We start from the raw sequence: 18717 nt of genomic DNA on the forward strand, positions 1-18717 counted from the left end.
AGTTGGCGCAGCAGCTTGACTACCGTCCTTCAACTAAAATCATCGAATAAGCCGCCAACATGTCTCGTCCCGAGGATACCCTGTAAGCCACGAGCCAAAGACAACCGGAAAAGTGCACAACTAAACTCTTTCAGCGCGGCCGACGTCCACTACGACGACATTGAAGCCCGCAAATACACCACCTCGTCGCGCATCCAAAACATCCAGGCCTCCATGACCCGCCGCGCCCTCGAGCTGCTCGACCTGCAGGGCCCCTCGCTCATCCTCGACGTCGGCTGCGGCAGCGGCCTCTCCGGGGAGATGCTGTCGGCCGTGTCCCCCGCCGACGGCGGCCCGCACACCTGGATCGGCATGGACGTGTCCCCGTCGATGCTCGACGTCGCCCTGCAGCGCGACGTCGAGGGCGACCTGGTGCTCGCCGACATTGGCCAGGGCGTGCCCTTTCGCGCCGGCGCCTTTGACGCCGCCATCAGCATCTCGGCCATCCAGTGGCTCTGCAGCGCCGAGACGAGCGACACCTCCCCCGCCGGCCGCCTCGCGCGCTTCTTCAACGGCCTGTACGCGGCCCTGCGCCGCGGCGGCCGCGCCGTCTGCCAGTTCTACCCCAAGAACGAGACGCAGCGCAACATGATTACGCAGGCCGCCGTCAGGGCCGGCTTCGGCGCGGGCCTGCTCGAGGACGACCCGGGGACCAAGAACGTGAAGCTGTACCTGGTCCTGACGGTTGGTACCGCGGGCGGCGGTGAGGGCGGGGGCGACATCACGGGCGTGGTGGCGGGCATGGACAATGTGGACGTTGAGGATGCGAGGAGAAAGTTTGCGGCGGTGAACAAGAGGGGCGAGATGAAAAAGGGCAGCAAGGCGTGGATCGTCAAGAAAAAGGAGCAGATGGAGCGCAAGGGCAAGATTGTCAAGGCCACGTCCAGATACACGGGCCGCAAGCGCCGCATCGCGTTTTGAGGAAAGCAGTGCGGGCGATGATTATGAACCGAAAAAGCATGGAACTGGCACGGCGTTTGGGGGCGTATTATTCTACAATCAATCTAGATTTCTTTTTTTTTCCTTTTCATATAAAGAAAAAACAATACCACGTCACTTTTCTTGTTACGAGGTGAGGGATGACTTGGATGGGGCAGCAAACTTTTATTGGCTTTCTAACCTCATCATACGTTAAATCATGTCTACTTGGACCCTTTCTCTACTCGGGCTTCATGGTGGGAAACGCCAGCACCTCTCTGATGCTGTGGTTGTCGGTCAGGAACATCATCATGCGGTCAATGCCCATGCCCCAGCCGCCGGTGGGCGGGAGACCGTACTCGAGAGCCTTGCAGAAAGTCTCGTCTACGACCTGCGCCTCGTCGTCGCCCTGGGCCTTTTGGTTGGCCTGCTCCTCGAAGCGGAGACGCTGCTCGGTAGCGACGTTCAACTCGGTGTAGCTTTAAAAGAAAAAGGTCAGTACGTGCGCGTGAGGATCAGAAAGGAGAGATGACTTACGCGTTGCAGATTTCCTTGGTGGCGACAAAGCACTCGAAACGCTCGCAGAGACCGGGGATGGAGCGGTGACTCTTGGCCAGAGGAGACATCATCTTGGGGTGGCCAAAGATGAAGGTAGGGCTTATCTGCGGGGGTGTCAGTATAAACTGCTCATAAACCGGGGGAAGTGTAGAGTTGTGCGTACGCATTGAGACTCGAGGTACTCGCCACAAAGGGCGTCGAGCATACGGGCATTGGTCAGGGGAGGGTTGCACTCGACGCCCGTCTTGATCAGGACCTTCTTGAGAAACTCGCCCGTCTCGGCAGTGTGGAGGACGTCGCCGGTGGGGAACTTTTCGCCCGTGGCCTCCTCGAGGGCGGGTATCATGTCAATCCGGCGCCAGGGGCCCTCCCAGTTGATCTCGAGCTCCTCGCCCTTGGAGTTGTGGTACTTGGTGACGTAGGTGCCGTGGACGTGCTTGACGAGACCCGAGACCAGCTCCTCGGTCATCTTCATGAGGTCGTAGACATCAGCATATGCCATGTAAAACTCCAGAGTGGTGAATTCTATACAGGTCAGTAAAAATCGTTCTCGTTTTGGGGGAGCGTTGGGTTAAACAAACCAGGGTTGTGGGTTAGATCCATGCTCTCGTTGCGGAACTGGCGACCCATCTCGTACACGCGGTCCAGGCCACCGACGACGAGCATCTTGAGGTACAGCTCGGGGGCGATGCGCAGGAACATGTCCATGTTGAGGTCGTTGTGGTGGGTGATGAAGGGCTTGGCGGTGGCGCCGCCGGCAATCGTGTTGAGCATGGGGGTCTGCACCGAGACAAAGTCGCGGTCGTCGAACCAGCGGCGGATGTAGGTGTCGACCTTGGCGCGGGTGATGAGGACGTTGCGGGCGTTTTCGTTCATCATGAGATCGAGGTAGCGCTGGCGGAAGCGCTGCTCGGCATTCTTGAAGCCGTAGTGGTCATCGGGGATCTGCCATGGTTAGCGAGGGCTCTACGGACAGGGGAGGACTGATTGAAGAGAGAAGAAGATGTACCTGGTGCAGGCAAGGAGACAGGAGGATAAGCTCGCCGGCGGCAATGGACAGCTCGCCGGAGAACTCGCCCTGGCCCTGCTTGGTCTTGGGGTTGGTACGGGTCGGGTAACCGCGGATGCCGACAATGTCGCCACGGCGAATGTTGACGTGCTGGTCCTCGAAGCTGGGGACGCCTTCACCCAGGTGGTCGGCCTGAGCGAGGACCTGGAGTCTGGTACCCTGCGCATGGTTAGTACAGTGTCTGGCAGCGGGCGTGTTTGTTTGCTAGTGGCACGTACGTTGGAGCGGAGGTCGTAGAAGAAGAGCTTGCTGCCAGCGGCGCGACGGACGTATATTCTGCCGGCGAGGGCAAGGGACTTGCTCTTGTCGATTTCGCCATTCTTGAGGTGCGAAAATTCCTTTTCAAAGTTGCGAATGTCGTAGGTGACTTCGAACTGGGGATGCTGTTAGTAGCCGTTGTGGCTGTTTGCATAACGGTGGGCAAACCTTGTAAGGGTAGGCCTTGCCCTGCTCGTGGAGCTCGTTGACGGTTCGTGAGCGGATTTCAAAGTACTGTCAATTGTTAGCATTTATTTCAAGAATCCTTCTCAAGACATCGTGACGGGCATCGGCCGCCTACCTGGTTGGGGGTCAGATCCTTCTCGGCAGCCTCAGAGCTGCCAGCAGCCTTCTTGCCGGCGGGCGGGGGCGCACCCGACTTCTCGGCCTTTTCCTTCTTTGCGGCGTCGCGCTCGCGGGCCTTTTGGCGCTTCTTGAGCTCCGTCTTGGAGATCATCTCGCCAGTGACCTCGTCGAGGTGCAGCTTGCCGACGGCGGCGGCGGCCGCGTCAACGGGCGCCTCAGCGGCGGGGGGTTGGTTGTCAGCCATGATGGAAGGATGGGTATCAATTTCGGTGTCTGTGTCGTTTCGATTGCGTCGGCAGAAAGAATCGCTCGCGGCCGGCTGGATCGCGAGTCTTTATAATTGTGCGGCACGAGGGGTAAAATTGAGTCACAGAAAACAGCAGCGCAGAAAAATATCCCACCAGCGTCTTTGGTGTCCAAGGGAACCCCACCAACCATCAAAGACTGCCCGACTCACCCCTCCTTGGATGGGTGGGGCCGTCTGTCAACCCTACATTCAGTCGACAGTCCGTCGCAGTGGGAAACAACATTTGTCTGGTTGGTGGTGTGCATCAGTCGCTGTAAATGCTACTTCGACCGAGTTAGTGACTGCATCCCGGCTGCTTGTTGCTCATCGCGACCATTGACACTCGGCCACCTACCCCGCGGACCCCGCGACACCCTTGCACGCCGTTATCGCAGGCCTCGATGACTGTTATCACAGCAGCAGGTCAACAACCCATCATCTAGACGCAGCTTCAAGATTAGAGGGCTTTACAGCTGACAATGGAATACGAAATACGAGTCGCGATTTAAAATTATTAGAATCTTGGTAATCTTCATCACGGACTGTGTGCCAATACGGCGACGCACTCAGCACAGCTCTCAAAGTACTTAGGGATCGTATACATTGACATTTAATTCATTGCTGATTTTTCTTCCCATAGAACAAGAATTTGTCAAAATGTGGCGACTCGCAAACCAAATTTCTGCTCCAGACAGTCTCACCATCACCTTAAGCAGCCTCTCCTAGGTGCTTCCTCAGAAAAGGAAGCACCTTTTCCAGCGCAGGCTTCACTGAGTCCGGCTTATCGTACAGGCTGTAATGCGACACGCCCGGAAGCACCACCAACTCCTTCTCCTTGGCTGTGGCGCGTCCATGAACCTCGAGTGCATCCCGGTACGCACCGAAGCCACCTGGGATATCGCCCACTACTACCATAAAGGGCTTGGTCATGAGCACCTCGGCGTGGTTAAAAGCATCCCACGCCAGCGCCGAGCTGTTGTACGACAGCAAACCGCTGGCGCAGCCATTCGGCGCGCTTCCGCGCTCCGTCTTGTAGTAGTCTGTAGCCTCGACGAGATCCGGATCGGAGGTCGCCTTCTTCGCCTCAGCGACCGAAGCAGGCAGGTACTGCAGAATGTTGCGCTCCGCGCCCTGGGCCTCGGCTGTGCGCTGCTTTGCAATGGCTTCGAGAGTGCCGACAGGATTGAACTGGGCAAAGGACTCCCGCGACAGGCGCCCAAAGTTGACGGGTGTGATGCCGACGGAGCACTTGAAGCGGTAGTCGGTCATGCCGGCGTTGAGCGCGTAACCGCCGCCGCCGCAGATGCCCAGCACGCCGATGCGCTCCGCGTCGACGTACGGCAGCGTCTGGGCGTAGTCGACGACGGCGCGAAAGTCGGCGACGCGGAACTCGGGGTTCTCGATGAAGCGGGGCTGGCCACCAGAGGCACCCTGGAAAGAAGCATCGAAGGCGATGACGACAAATCCAGCCTCGGCCATGGCCTTGCCGTAGACATTGCCAGAGGTCTGCTCCTTGCACGAGCCAATGGGGTGGGCGGAGAGGACGAGGGCGTATTTCTTGGACTCTTCAAATTTGGGTGGGAAGTGAATATCCGCAGCCGTCTCCCAGCCAATGTTGGGGATGCTCACAGTCTTGATATTGGACATTGTGATGTGCAGTGTGCTGTGACGCTTAAACAAGGCGGTAGTGAGCAAGTGTCAATCTTGTAGATTTGCTGTATCTGTGCTGATGTGTTTCTGTCGTGAGAATATGTCTTGAGATGCAGAACGATGAAGAAAAGTATGAACCGGGCGTCGTCCATTTTTGTACTTAATTACGACGTGGGCTCATATCTAACTTTCCACGGACTCCCTGATCTTCGACTGCCGAACGATTCGGCCCCACAGCCGAAAAGCTTCGCCATTTTCGGAATCTCACGTCTTTGAGATTATGTCCGCCGCCACGCTGCCATTTCTTTGAAACATCCGCTCTGCTAACGCCGATTCTTAGCGGAATCATGGCCATTGCGAAACTTCTTCGGATTTTAACGCGTGTAGTTGGGAGTGGCAAAAGCCTCTGCGCCGCTGTCTCCGACTGTTTATCGGCAATGAGGGGCGCTTCGGCGTCCTGCACTGGGACCTCGTGGCGCCTAGTTTTCGGACTCTAGATACTGTGACATTTTCATGGCTCAAGACAACAAAAAGGCTTATAATTCGAAGATGAATATACGGCGTGTGATCCATATCAGATGCATCTCCATTTGCTCCGTGAGGACAAATCTCGCGACCGACGACAATTTGATGATGCAGTGGTGGTGGCACCGCGCGAGACCCCGCGAGCCAAAGCCACTTTTGCAGGAAATTAAATCGGGTTAGTCCAAGCTCTTTGTTGGTCACTTTCTCTGAATTGTCTCTCAAGTTGCCTTTTGCACCGTATTGCGACCGCCATACGGAGGGTAACAGCTTCAATAGATAGGCATCATCAATGGCCGAGGACTCTCCACAGTCATTGAGAGCATTCAATACACGTGTGGAAAACGGCGAGCCCTATGTCAGTGTAAGCTTCGGGTTATCAAAGCCGCGACTCGGACTTGCAGTGTTCTGGTCTGCGCTTTCTGTAGACATTTCATCTTCGCAGTAGAGTGGTACTGCGTCACAGTGCTCGCTCGTTTAGAGAAGCGGTAAGGGACAAGAGGAGAAAAGCAAATCTCGTGTTTGAAGCGGCTGAGGAGGAGGCTGAAGAAATCTGGCACAGAGAATCCGCTTGCCAGGCTAAGCTGCAGGTTTCACTTCAGCTCAGCCATGCTTACGCTCCCGATGTTCTGCAGCATTTTCATAAACGTTTTCGTAGCATATTTCGTGGAGCGAGTTGCCATCTATATGTGCATCCAGAATAGAATTTCAGACCCAAAACAGCACCAAGTCTTATTCACGGAACGTTTCACGAAATATCCGATGGCCGGCTTGAGAGAGCAAACATGAGCTGTCGTTCGCCTTCTGGATACGAAAATCCCAGTGAAGTCGCCTCATAATATAAAAAAGACACAGAAAACTATGGCGAGCGATCTTCCACCGGCGGCCAGGTTCGAGGAATTGTGCACACGCACTCTCGCTGTACCTGACCGTCCTGACGACCGACCTTGAGGCACGCTACACGATCCGGGCTGCCTTCGACCGGCTCCCACACAAGCGGAGCCAGAGGGAAAGATGAATATCCACCGTCCCAATCAACAATATCCTTCAAGACAGGGTCAAGAACAGGAGCCTTGCCAAACGCATAGTCAAGGTCTCCACCGTACGCCTTGGGGATGTTGCACTTGTCAATCGCCTCCTCCAACGCAGATTTCGCCTCGCTAGGGCCGACGATGCGAATCTTGGAGACCGTGACGGGGTCCAGCCAGCCCTTTATCCAGCTAAACACCGTGCCGAAAAAAGACGGCGCGCCCACGATGAAGATGCTGCCGAGCGTCTCGGGGTAGTACGCCGACACGAGGCAGGCCAGCGTGCGTATGTGGCTCTTGAGGCTCCAGAACTGCAAGATGCTGATGCCGGAGAAGTCGATAATGTACGTGCTCAGCGTGACGGGCACTTCGGGGTGCTTGCGGTCCGGCAGCTGGGTTGCGAGCGGCTGGGTGAAGCGAAGCAGGTTGTCGAGCAAGGCCGCGAAGCAAACGAGGCCTGTCGACGTCTCCTCGTCCTTTTTCGCCAGGGAAAAGTCGGGTCTCGCAGTGACCTCTTCGCTCACTGCCACCACTTGGCCATTCAGTGTCTGAGGGGCATAGACATACAAAGGCGCGCCGAGGCGATCTCGTCGGCCCGTCCACTGTGGGTACTTTTGCACAAACTGTTAGCATTGTGCTGAGACTCAGTCCGTCAATTATAGCCGGATTCCGAAATTCGAGGCACACACAAGATTACGCAGCTGCTTGTAGGCTTCAATGTCAATGGTCTCGTACACGGTGTTGATTTGGTTGACCTGGCGCCAAGTCTCTGTGTCGTTGAACTGCGTGTAAGCCGCCTCAGCATCCCATCTACGGGCGCGAAGAAAGCGGCTATTAATGCAAACTTGTCAGAAGCTATTTACAGCTGGCTCTTTAAAGCCTAGCATTGCCAACTCGGCACTTACAGCAGCTTTATGTCTTGCAAGGGTGTTGCCGTCTGAAAGTCCGCGTAACCTCGCTGTACTACAAGGCTTCTGAAGCCGTGTAGAGCTTCCTGCTGATGCTCGTCTAGAGAGCCGTAATGGCCATTGAGATCTCGAGGCACCGCATTTCTGTTGACCGTTTCACTTCTGGTAGGGGCCATGGCTATCCGCTGCAAAGCGTCAGTTCAGGCCAATTGCCAAGACCAGAATGGAGCAATGCATGGCGCTCGGCGGTCAGGATTGTACTAACAATTTTTTTTAAGGTTTGCGCGCTGATGATTTTAGCAGATGACGATATAGGGGTGATTCGGTTCGGAGTTTTATAGCTTTAGATCAGTTGCGGAGAAGGGAATAGATTATATGTGCATAGCCCATACGAGGACGTAGGGCAGGGCAGTAAGGCGTCAAAGAAATGCTGGCAAAGGCTGATGCTAATGAGACCACTGTATGTTGAGAACAACGGATCCGGTGATATATCAGCCAAATCAAATGGCCATGGGCTTCTCTATATACCTGTGTTAGTCGTCCGAGGTCGCTGCAAAAGGCTTTCGTTGATGTCTCGGATCAGCCCGCGCAGTTGCGACGGTTGGTGTAGTACATACTAAGCAGATGCCCAATCGATACCCGGTCGCGAGTGCTTGGCAATTTGTCCCTTGGTAGTTATCTTATTGTGCAGTTTTTTTAAATTGGTATTTCCGTTCTTCTGCTTCTTCATTGCTCATTCTACTTCCCTCGGCCCCCAATCTTCGTCGTGGGCCAGCGGGAGCGGGAGTAACGGCCATCCCGTTCTGGCTCACATAGCTCAGGCCACCGCATTTCAAGCCCCATCCATCGTGAATCTGATCATACCAAAGCGCTTTGCGCCTTTGATTGGCTGGAGCAATTTTAGGTCCCCATGCCGGGAACCACCTTCTATTTATCTGAGATGGATAGGGACGGGGACTACCCAGTCCGCCCACGGTCTTGGTCTTCAGAGCGCGGTTCACTCCACCTGTATAGTAGACGGCATGCTGTTAAATAGCTCATGTTTTAAGATTCTTCAAGTTTATTCTGCGCTTATTTCGACCGCATAGGAGACTCGTCTTGTAGATTGAGTCGGTACCACTCGTGAAATTTAGAACTAGGCTGGCTTCCATGCCCGCTGCGGCGACTTTCTACCGCAGGTGGTGAGTAGTCGTGTACAGCCTTTGGGCTAGCTGAACTCCGGAAGAGCGGCTGGCCAGAAAAGGCTTATATGCAGCAGAACGCCGCAATATACAATGCATTGCTGCCGGGTGGTAGGAATGGGGCTGTTTCTAATACGGTACCTGCACGGGCTGCATATTAAGTGATGAAATGCTACGCTACTAGTCAGCCGCAATCCCGGCGTCAGCGGCAGCCCGGCACGGGGAAGAGACATAGGGCTTCTCTAAAAAGGAACACCGATTCAGCTAGGATAAATGCAGCGCTGGCTAGTGCTGATAAAATTCTGCAGTATTTCGATCGATTCACTATGCGTATATATGTGTATGCCTCGCGCTGCCGTACACTGGCGCTCCAGGAGCCATCACTAAAGTGTTCCTGTTGCACAAGAAAAGCCTATTAACCTTCAAGCCTCAACCTTTTAGATAAAGGAGTCTTCACCAACCTTCCGAAACCATGCCACGCCGAGTTTTTTGGGTGGGCTCGGTTTTTGCGCTATGCATCGGCGGTGCGATCTCCCAAGCGAACGGAACCCAGGCTGTCCGCAATGAGTCCTCTGGTAAGACTACTACGCTTTTACAAGTATCCCCTTCATTCATCATAGTCTAACACTGAAAAGCTTCAATTTCCATGACCGAAGCCAACGGTTTCGATCCTCTCGGAGTCTGGTACGCGGGCGTCGAGGCGCTGTCGCAAAAGGAGCCCAGCACCACAGATGTCAAGGCCGCCAAACACAAGAATATTGGCATTGTTGGGGCCGGCATGTCAGGCATGATGACATACCTTGTTCTCCATGAAGCGGGCTTTGATAACTTGACTATTCTCGAAGCTGCCGACCGCCTGGGTGGTCGTGTACATACAAGCTACCTCACCGGAGGACCCTCGGACTACTCGTACCAGGAACTCGGAGCGATGCGTTTGCCAGTCGACTATATCGACAACAGCGGGAATAGCCACAAGATTAGCGACACAAAACTTGTCTTATTTCTCATCGATGAAATGAACAAGCGCAACAAAGGAGATGCCAAGCTCAAAGTCGACCTAATCCCGTGGATCGACTACAATGAGAATGGACTGCAGTACTTTCACGGCATTCGGACAGCTAGCGGTCTTCCCCCAACAATAAAGCAAATCTCGAAGAACTCGTCGTTGACGGTACCTGTTATTTTGGACGCAGAAACCAAGGCAATAAGCAGGAAGCTGAACAAGAATCTGCCCGACGACGCCTTCATGATCGCCATGGCCAAGAACATGTACCAAGCTCACAGAAAATGGAACGATAATGGGCTCGGTGGCCAGCCGGGAGATCGATGGACCGAGTTCTCCTATCTATCCCAGTATCTGAAGGGCAGTCTCAACAGCACAGACATGCTGGACAGCCAAGGAGATCCCCGAGGGAGCTTTTGGGAGTACGTGTACGACGTCATGTATGAGAGCGCTAATGCATACAAGACCATCGACGGAGGATTTAGCCGGTTACCGTTATCTTTTGTGCCGCTGGTAGGCGACAACACTCAGATGGGCATCAAGGTGGAGCGAGCCAAATACGCAGACGACAAGGTCACGCTCCAGTGGAAGCACAGCTTCAAGGACCGCGACTTTCAAAACTCGACCTTTGACTATGCCGTCATCTCTGCTCCCTTTACCGTGGTCCGCCAATGGCGCCTCCCCGACATTGACGTCACCATGGCCAACGCCATCGACAATCTCATCTACGACACGTCGTGCAAGGTGGCGCTTGAGTACTCGGAGCGCTTCTGGGAAAAGTACGCCACCCCCATCTACGGCGGCTGCAGCACGCAGACGGACATTCCCGGTATTGCATTCGTCTGCTACCCCTCGTACAACATCAACGGGACGGGCCCGGCCAGCATCCTGGCGTCATACCTGGAAGGGTCCGTGAATCACGAAATGACGAGGATGATTACAATGTCGGACGAGGAGCACGCGCAGTACGTGCTGGATGCCATGACGGAGATTCACGGCGAGCACACGCGCGCGCTGTACACGGGCAAGTTTGTGAGGAAGTGCTGGGCTCTGGACCCTCTGGCCGCGGGCGCCTGGGCGAATCCTTCGGCTGGGCAGCATGAGCTGTACATTCCCGAGTATTTCAAGGTGCACAAGAATGTGAGTTTAAGCTGGCGACAGTTGGAGACGGTAGTCCCAAGAGCGGCTGGATTCTTCTTTCTTACTAACGAGGGCGGCAGATGATCTTTGTTGGTGAGCATACCTCTTACACGCATGGCTGGATCGCGAGCGCCCTGGATTCGGGCATTCGCGGCGGCGTGCAACTGCTTCTGGGTACGTGTTTGGCGAAGCTCCTATTGCAAAAGTGATGATTATGCTAACGAGGAATTCTAGAGTTGGGTCTTGTCGACGAGGCCAAGGCGGCGGTCAAAAAATGGCTAGTGAGGTAGGCTTTGCACTCACATGGTCGCGCGTCCAGGCAATGTTGGAAGCGTCTTCTTCTTCTGATATTCTAGCGAGATGATATTTTCACATTCTTCTTCATGGTCAGTGCTTTTAGAGAGTAGCTGCTAGAGAGCCTTGACCGATGGTATGGCAAATTCACATTTGTTGTATTTGTATTATTCTCACCCTGCTGTGGTATACAAATATATGCATATACAATGCTCCTTATACCGCGTTCTGCCCCTCAGCCCATTCCGTGTTCGCCCAGATGGGAGAAATCTACTCAATCGATAGCACCATGAGCGCTTGCGCAAGAGATTCTCTTTTCGTCAGTTTAGTCTACATGATTTTGTTAATCCAGCTACACTTTTTTGCGCCAGCGCCTCGTACGCCTGCCAAGGGCGCGAACGACGTCTCACGCCGTCCCGCACTGGAGCCGTCATGGTTAGCCCCGTTCCCAGACAACTGGGCCACTAACAACTACACTTTCTCTCTCTTTTAGATTTCTCTTGACGTTTTTCTTAACTCTTGCTGTGTTTTATATAGATTGCCAGATATTTGCCCTCCCAAAAATGTCCCTCTCAAAGCGCGCCGTTGCGCAGAGCATCCCCAACCCCGTCTTCGACGTCCTCTGCAACCTCTGGCACCCCTCCTCCAACCCCAACGGCTACCTCTCGCTGGGCATCGCCGAAAACACACTCATGCACGGCGTGCTCGGCTCGCACATCCAATCCAGCGTCGCATCGCTCCCCGAGTCGGCGTTCACCTACTGCGACGGCTACCAGCGGCTCGGCCGGGCCCTCGCGCGCTTCCTCACGCGGCACCTGCAGCCCGTGGCGCCGCTGACCCCCGCGCACCTGTTCGTCGTCAACGGGTGCACCACGGGCATCGAGAGCCTCGCGCTGTGCTGCGCGGACCCCGGCGACTACGTCCTGCTCGGCCGGCCGTACTACACGGCGTTTCTCGACGACGCGACGCTGCGCACGGGCGCGCGCATCGCAGAGGTCAGCTACCCGGACGGCGAGGATCCGCTGGGCCCAGACTGCGTGCGGCGCTACGAGGACCGGATCCTCGCGATCCAGGCGGACGGCGGCAAAGTCGGCGTGCTGATTCTATGTCACCCGCACAATCCCCTCGGGCGATGCTATCCGCGAGAGGTCCTCGTCGACTTCATGAGGTTGTGCGAAAAGTACGCGCTGCATCTCATCAGCGATGAAATCTACGCCCTGTCTACATTCAGCAACACCCTCGACACGCACCCGCCTCCGACGCCGTTCCAGTCGATCCTCTCTATAGATCCAGAGGGCGTCATCGACCCGGCGCGCGTGCACGTCCTCTGGGGCATGTCCAAGGATTTCGGCGCCAACGGCCTCCGGATGGGCGTCGTCGTCTCGCAGCACAACCCGGCCCTGCACGCAGCTCTGCAGCCGACGGGCCTGTTTGGCAGCATCTCGTCGCTCACCGAGCACGCCGTCACCTGCATCCTCGAGGACGACGCGTGGGTTGAGGCCTATGTGCGGGAGAACCGGCGGCTGCTGGGCGAGCGCCACGCCGAGGTGGCGACGTGGGCGCGGACGCACGGCATCGAGTACGCGGCCGGCGCCAACGCGGGCTTCTTCATCTGGCTGAACCTGGGCGCCAAGTATCTGGCGCACCATCCAGAGGCGCAGGGAGGCGACGTGGATCATTTGACCATGGACGCGCTGCTCGAGAGTAAAGTGTTTCTGGCGGCGGGATTCCGGTTCGGCGCCGACGAGCCGGGGTGGTTCCGGATCGTGTACTCGCACGACAAGGCGTTTCTGGAGCTGGGACTGGCGCGGATCTTGGGAGCATTGACCTGAACACGAGGCCGAGTAGATTTACAAAAATCGAGAGAAATCACATGGTTCAAAGCAAAGGTAATTTTGATGAATTTTCGTTTCTTCTTTTACTAGTTTATGCTATGGGATTGTAGACCAAGAGCGGAATGGCAATTTTAGTTGCCAAACGCCTCGACCTGCTTGGCGTCGGCGAGGCTGTGCAGGTAGCCGACGCGGTCCTTGGTGTAAAACTCGACGCCGACCTTGTTGTCGAGCGCGGCCTTGCCGCCGTCGAGCGAGCCGGCCTTGATGCAGACGTTGGTGGGCATAATCTCGAGCTCGGTGTAGAGCGAGGAGCCGCAGGTGCCGCAGAAGAAGTGCTTGTTGACCTTGCCCGAGTCGCCCTTGGCGTCGTAGGTCTTGGGGGTGCCTGTATTTCAATTGTCAGTCTTTGTCTCTTTACGGCAAGATTTGGTCATGGCATTTCTTTCATCTACGTGCAAGGAAAAACATAGCATCGAGAAGCACGAGTGGCTGTGATGTCATGGTACGTACCCTTGGTGACGCTAAAGCCGTCGCGCGGGGTGACGACGTTGGAGGTGTAGGCGCCGCCCGACCACTACAGAAGGTCAGCAAATATTTCAACAAATATATAAAATCCGAGCAAGTCATTCGCTGATTTGTAATGTACCTTTTGGCAATCGGTGCAGTGGCAGAGCGCAGTCGCCTCAACAGGTCCTGCGGTGATGATCAGTACCTATTTACATGCAAACCACCCCGCCCGACAGCCCGAAAAGCTATACTCACCAGTGAACTGGTAGGCCGTCTCGCCACACATGCAGCTGCCCTTGGTCGCCATTGTTATCTGATCTTGATGGGAATAGACGCAACGTAAAACTAGCTCGTATTGCCTGATTGGTCGAGTGCGTGGGGATTAAATCTGGTGGTGGGAGAGAACAAGAACCATCAAGGTGCAATCTGGGGGACCACGGGCACTATATAAAGCCTCGAGAGCTCGCTACCCCCCCCTCCACTTTCCGCGATCCCACATCGTAACTAGCTGCAGCAAAGATGTCAATTTGGAATTATATGACTTAATTGATTACCAAAGAGTCGCGCTGGCTAGTGCCCTGCGGGGTTCAGCACAAGAAGCGGGGGGTTGGACAAGGCGCTGCGCCAATGACTGGGTGAAAGTGCAGCGGCAGCAGCACAGGGCGCGGGTGGGCTTGGCCCGGGAGAGCGGACGGCCGCCTCTCCGTCTGCCCGGGCTTGCATTCCGGAGCCACTTGTGGTTGCTGATTGGTTTTTCTGGATCGGTGTGCAAAATAGGGGATCGAGAATTTGGAATTGCTGCGCCGATCTGAGCGAGACACCTCAACAAGGCGTGTGATCTGTCAGGTAATTGGACAGTGTCGTGGAGGGCATCTCGAGACTCGTCCGACCCGTCCGATTCGGCTGGATAGCTCCAAAGTTGGAAGGTCAGGTCAAAAACACAGCTACAATCCAAAAAGACTGAATGGCCAAGTCAACATCACTTCTCCCGCAGTTGAACAATTCTATACATTTAGCTGCTATCGCTGCCCAAGTAATTCCACAAATGCAGTCATGTACATGTAAAAAAAGGCTCTCCTCCCCCGCCCGTCTCCATCTGGTTCCTCCTCTTCATCCTCTCTTCTCCCCTCCTTTTCCCGTATCCCATCACGTTCCATGGCGCCGCTCGTCTTCCGCCGTGGTATCTAGCATCGCGTGTCCCGACAACGGCCGCCAGTCTAGGTCTTTATTCAAACAAAGGAAAATACGTAGTCTTCTCCCATTAAAGGTATTGTGCAGCAACTGCCATGGTCTAGTTCTTCTTCCCGTCGCTTCTCGGCCGCGAGCTTAGATGGCCTCCATCTTGTCGAGAATGGCGCGGGTGAACTCGTGCGTCGTGGCAACACCGCCCATGTCGCGGGTGCGGACCTTGCCCTCGGCAATCACGGCGTAGATGGCCTTGGAGATGCGGTTGGCGTGGTCATCGAGGCCAAGATGGCGCAGCAGCATGCTGGCCGACAGGACCAGAGCAGTGGGGTTGGCCTGGTCCTTGCCCTTGATGTCGAGACCGACGTGACGGCAGCCGGGCTCAAAGACGGCAACCTCGCGACCCATGTTGCAGCCGGGCACGATGCCGGGGCCGCCGACGAGCGCGGCACCAATGTTGGACAGGATACCGCCGTACAGGTTGGGCATGACCATGACGTCAAACTGCTGGGGGCGGGACACGGCCTGCATGGAGGCGTTGTCGACAATCATGTCGTTGACCTCGAGGGTGGGGTACTCCTTGGAGACGTTGTGGAAGGTGCTGCGGAACAGACCATCGGCCAGCTTCATGATGTTGGCCTTGTGGATGCAGGTGACCTTGGAGCGGCCGTTGGCGAGGGCAAAGCTAAAGGCGAAGCGGGCGATGCGCTCCGACTTGGCGCGGGTGATGATCTTGAGCGACTCGACGACGCCGGGCACCGACTGGTGCTCGAGGCCCGAGTACTCGCCCTCGGTGTTCTCACGGATGATGCACAGGTCGACGTCCTTGTGGCGCGTCTCGTAGCCGGGAATGTTCTTGATGAGGGAGATGGAGGCGTAGATATCGAGCTCCTGGCGCATGGCCACGTTGAAGGACTGGTGGCCGGAGCGGGAGACGGGGGTGTGGAGGATACCCTTGAGGCCGAGCTTGTTGCGCTTGAGCGACTCGATCGACTCGCGGAAGGCAGCCTCGGTGCGGCCGCCGCCCTCCTCGATACCGGAGACGTCGACCTGCTCCCATTCGATGGGGACGTTGTCGGCCTTGAAGAGCGTCTTGACCGACTCGGCGACCTCGGCACCGATGCCGTCACCGGGGATCAGGGTGACTGTGTACTTGCCGCCAAACTTGGCGGGCTTGAAGATGTCGGACTGGACCGTGGCCATGGTTCGGGAGAGCCGGGGCTGAGGGGCGGCGGCACGGAGGGCCTGTGGAGGTTAGTGAATGAAATTGACATTGTGCTATGGCAGCTGAGATGGGAAGTGGGCAACGGCAGGGAATTGGTCGATCGGAGGCTGCAGCTGCCGTTCTTGCTCTTGTCTGATGCAGTGGACTAGAGCCGCAAAAAATGTGGCCAGTTCGCCCGCAGCAAGCCGCGAGGTTGGAAATGGCAACCGTGGAAGCGCGTCCAAATCGCTCAATTCCCGCTGGTCAAGCGCAAAGTAAAGTGCGTTTCCAATCCCCCACGGCACAGCTATTTCTGCGCAAGGCAGAAAAAGGCAAATAAATAAAACTTGGCAGTGACGTACCTGAGCCGTACGGAGGGAGCTTCGCGACAGCATCGTGTATGGGCTTGTTCGTAAATAAACGACGGTAGGATGAGAAGGTGGTCGTTGTAAAATCCCCCTTTGACTGGCAAAGACGAGGAGCCCGGAGCGGAGAGGATTGGAGAAAAAAAGGTTGTTTGGAGAGAGACGATGTTGCTTGCGGGAGAAAGAAGACGAGAAGAAAAAAAAACAGGTTGGTTCAGAGTCTCTTGGCGGCATTCTAACTAGCCTGTCGACTTTTTCCCCCCTCTGGCCCTCTGGCGTCTCAAGGCCTGCAGTAACGTTAAACCTGCCCCAGAATAGAGCCGAGCCTCCCTGGCGACGACGCCAAAATTGCAGGGATGGCCTGGTGCTGTCGCGCGCAAGCCACGGGCCAGCCACAGGCCAGTGTCGGCTTGCCCGGGGCTACTGTGGCTCAGCTACAGCCAAATTTTTTTCTTGCGTCGGACCAGCGGCCGGAATGCGAACGTGTTTCCGAGGCCAGCCTGCGCAGGGCCCGCTCGGCGAGAGACCTGTGCCTGATGCAGATTAGCGTCGGCCGCAGTGGACAGGCATTGTGACGGCTCGGTGTACCGACGACCACCGTTATCTACAAGAGACATCTCCATACTCAATTATCCATGTCCACCTCGCTGTGGCATCCAACACCAGTACCGAATACAACGCGACGCTTCAGTCATGTTCACATCCGCGAGGTTGCTCTCGATTGAAGTTTCGAACGTGGGATGAGCACGAACAGTCAGATTGGCACGTTTTCCATCTCAAGCAAACGCCCTTTCCACAACTCCGAGCCGAAACGAAAGCCGGACATGTATCCCAATGCTAGCTCACCGTCGCCTCAAGCCTCGCCTTGATGTTTATTCCATTCTTCCAGCTCCTCTGCCGTTCGCGCCCTCGTCGCCGCAGCATTGAAGATGGAAACAGCGTTACAGCTTCCCTCAGACGCCTCAAAACCCTGCCATCTACACTGACTGCAAACTGCTCCCGCACATCGAAACTCGGCATACTCACAAAGGGCTGCGACAAACCGCGACGGCATGAGCTTCTGACCACCGTCGAGTTGTGCACTGCGAATGTTGTCTTTGAAGCTCTTCAATCGTGTTTGGAGGCTGCTCAACCTCGGCCAAGACAATTGGACACATCAACAAACGTCAACCTTGGCAGCCTCGTGCGTGTTCGGTTCCCATTCCTCTGTATCCATGACTGCGAGATCCGTCCCTGGGATGAGACTTCGAAGACATCCCAAGGTGGAAGTTTTACTGTCCCGTAGTCGTGGCCAGTGTTTTTTCTGCACGCTGCCCACACTTTCTTGATATCGCCTCTTGCGGAAAAAATATGTGAGCTCATTTGGCTGCTGTGCATTCAAAGAAGGATGTCGCTGTGAAAGACCTGCCCTTAAAAAGGATATGGATTTCGCATGCTTCCTGGGCACTATGTTTGAAGCCAAAAGTACGTGACCCTTTCCAAGCGGTCAGCAACAAGCCTGGCGTACGAATGGTTCCATCGTCAATCGTAAACGCAAAGAGCAACTTCACCGCGACAGTATTTGCACATGGAGTTATGTTATTGCCTCCGATGTGACAAACCATCCATATGAGCCAAGGCTAGATTCTTGTTAACACTAGAATCAGGAGCTACCCTTCTTTGTCCGTGGCGGCATTACTATCGGAGGTTACTCGGGGCCATCATGGCGAGTCAGCTCTAGGGTAGTGCCTCTGCAACGGGAAAAAGATGCTTTCTATTAGTTTCACTCATCGTGGTATGGTACGAGATGATGCTAAGATATGTGCCGCACGAGACATGAGTTTCTTTACTATGCAGTAACTCGCATTGCCGGTTTCTGGTCAACGGGCTCCTTATTGCTCCTTTTCCATGTGCTGCCAGCGACTTGGTAATTCCCAGTCGGATAACACGTTAGGTCTATCCTTTTTCGTTAAAAATGCAATTACAAAGCAATATGACCAGAGCTTTTGCTGAGAAGCCTGCACAAAGAGCGTTATACAGGGAGTGACCTCAACTCGACACGACTATTGCACCATGTGTAGCTTGCTTCACTAAGGACACTTAACTCGGACCTTGTTCTCGCCTGCCCACCGAAACGAGTTTATCTTTGGCCCAACATTCGAAAATGTGAAAACCACACCTGTCGAGTTCGATACATTGCCTGCATTCGTAGCTTCCCCGGAGCAATTGGCTGGAGCCTACATTGTCACCCACTGCTTTCAAATTGTCGTTGCACTATTAGTCTGCTGCGCCCACTAAATAAAGCGCCTCCCGCGCCCCAGTACTGTTTTCGATTCGGCACCATTTTACGCCAGAACTGCATAGCCAATGAGAAGTCGTTCCGTCTCGGAAGCCTGCCACGGCTGAGTTGTTGATCACTCAGCGCCGAGATTCGGTCGCGGGAACGTCGACTCGTCTAGACACAAGCCTCATTGTTTGGAGA

General features: G+C 55.3%; 8 protein-coding genes across 8 annotated transcripts; 3 read left to right on the plus strand and 5 right to left on the minus strand.

Moving 5' to 3' along the window:
* Positions 1-59: 59 nt before the first annotated feature.
* On the plus strand, positions 60-960 carry LMH87_010270 (uncharacterized protein; the record flags this gene model as incomplete). The annotated part of the gene is made up of 2 exons (XM_056197404.1): positions 60-82; positions 135-960. The coding sequence occupies 2 exons, from the start codon at positions 60-62 to the stop codon at positions 958-960; spliced, it is 849 nt and encodes a 282-aa protein (XP_056054456.1).
* A 238-nt stretch (positions 961-1198) lies between these two features.
* LMH87_010271 (uncharacterized protein) lies at positions 1199-3392 on the minus strand (the record flags this gene model as incomplete). Its single annotated transcript, XM_056197405.1, has 8 exons — positions 1199-1436; positions 1495-1619; positions 1679-2040; positions 2097-2460; positions 2525-2743; positions 2803-2958; positions 3011-3076; positions 3144-3392. The coding sequence occupies 8 exons, from the start codon at positions 3390-3392 to the stop codon at positions 1199-1201; spliced, it is 1779 nt and encodes a 592-aa protein (XP_056054457.1).
* A 750-nt stretch (positions 3393-4142) lies between these two features.
* Positions 4143-5081, minus strand: LMH87_010272 (uncharacterized protein; the record flags this gene model as incomplete). The annotated part of the gene is made up of 1 exon (XM_056197406.1): positions 4143-5081. The coding sequence occupies one exon, from the start codon at positions 5079-5081 to the stop codon at positions 4143-4145; it is 939 nt and encodes a 312-aa protein (XP_056054458.1).
* An 851-nt stretch (positions 5082-5932) lies between these two features.
* LMH87_010273 (uncharacterized protein) lies at positions 5933-7718 on the minus strand (the record flags this gene model as incomplete). The annotated part of the gene is made up of 5 exons (XM_056197408.1): positions 5933-5960; positions 6009-6190; positions 6532-7245; positions 7324-7465; positions 7540-7718. 5 exons carry the CDS (start codon positions 7716-7718, stop codon positions 5933-5935), a joined length of 1245 nt encoding a protein of 414 aa, XP_056054459.1.
* Positions 7719-9195: 1477 nt separating this feature from the next.
* Positions 9196-11156, plus strand: LMH87_010274 (uncharacterized protein; the record flags this gene model as incomplete). Its single annotated transcript, XM_056197409.1, has 4 exons — positions 9196-9298; positions 9359-10866; positions 10947-11040; positions 11101-11156. 4 exons carry the CDS (start codon positions 9196-9198, stop codon positions 11154-11156), a joined length of 1761 nt encoding a protein of 586 aa, XP_056054460.1.
* Positions 11157-11723: 567 nt separating this feature from the next.
* Positions 11724-12992, plus strand: LMH87_010275 (uncharacterized protein; the record flags this gene model as incomplete). Its single annotated transcript, XM_056197410.1, has 1 exon — positions 11724-12992. The coding sequence occupies one exon, from the start codon at positions 11724-11726 to the stop codon at positions 12990-12992; it is 1269 nt and encodes a 422-aa protein (XP_056054461.1).
* A 134-nt stretch (positions 12993-13126) lies between these two features.
* LMH87_010276 (uncharacterized protein) lies at positions 13127-13809 on the minus strand (the record flags this gene model as incomplete). The annotated part of the gene is made up of 4 exons (XM_056197411.1): positions 13127-13380; positions 13506-13569; positions 13642-13688; positions 13758-13809. 4 exons carry the CDS (start codon positions 13807-13809, stop codon positions 13127-13129), a joined length of 417 nt encoding a protein of 138 aa, XP_056054462.1.
* A 1019-nt stretch (positions 13810-14828) lies between these two features.
* Positions 14829-16286, minus strand: LMH87_010277 (uncharacterized protein; the record flags this gene model as incomplete). Its single annotated transcript, XM_056197412.1, has 2 exons — positions 14829-15932; positions 16254-16286. The coding sequence occupies 2 exons, from the start codon at positions 16284-16286 to the stop codon at positions 14829-14831; spliced, it is 1137 nt and encodes a 378-aa protein (XP_056054463.1).
* Positions 16287-18717: the final 2431 nt, after the last annotated feature.

This window comes from Akanthomyces muscarius, chromosome 5 (genome assembly GCF_028009165.1).
Source record: "Akanthomyces muscarius strain Ve6 chromosome 5, whole genome shotgun sequence".
NCBI classification, from domain to species: Eukaryota; Fungi; Ascomycota; class Sordariomycetes; order Hypocreales; family Cordycipitaceae; genus Akanthomyces; species Akanthomyces muscarius.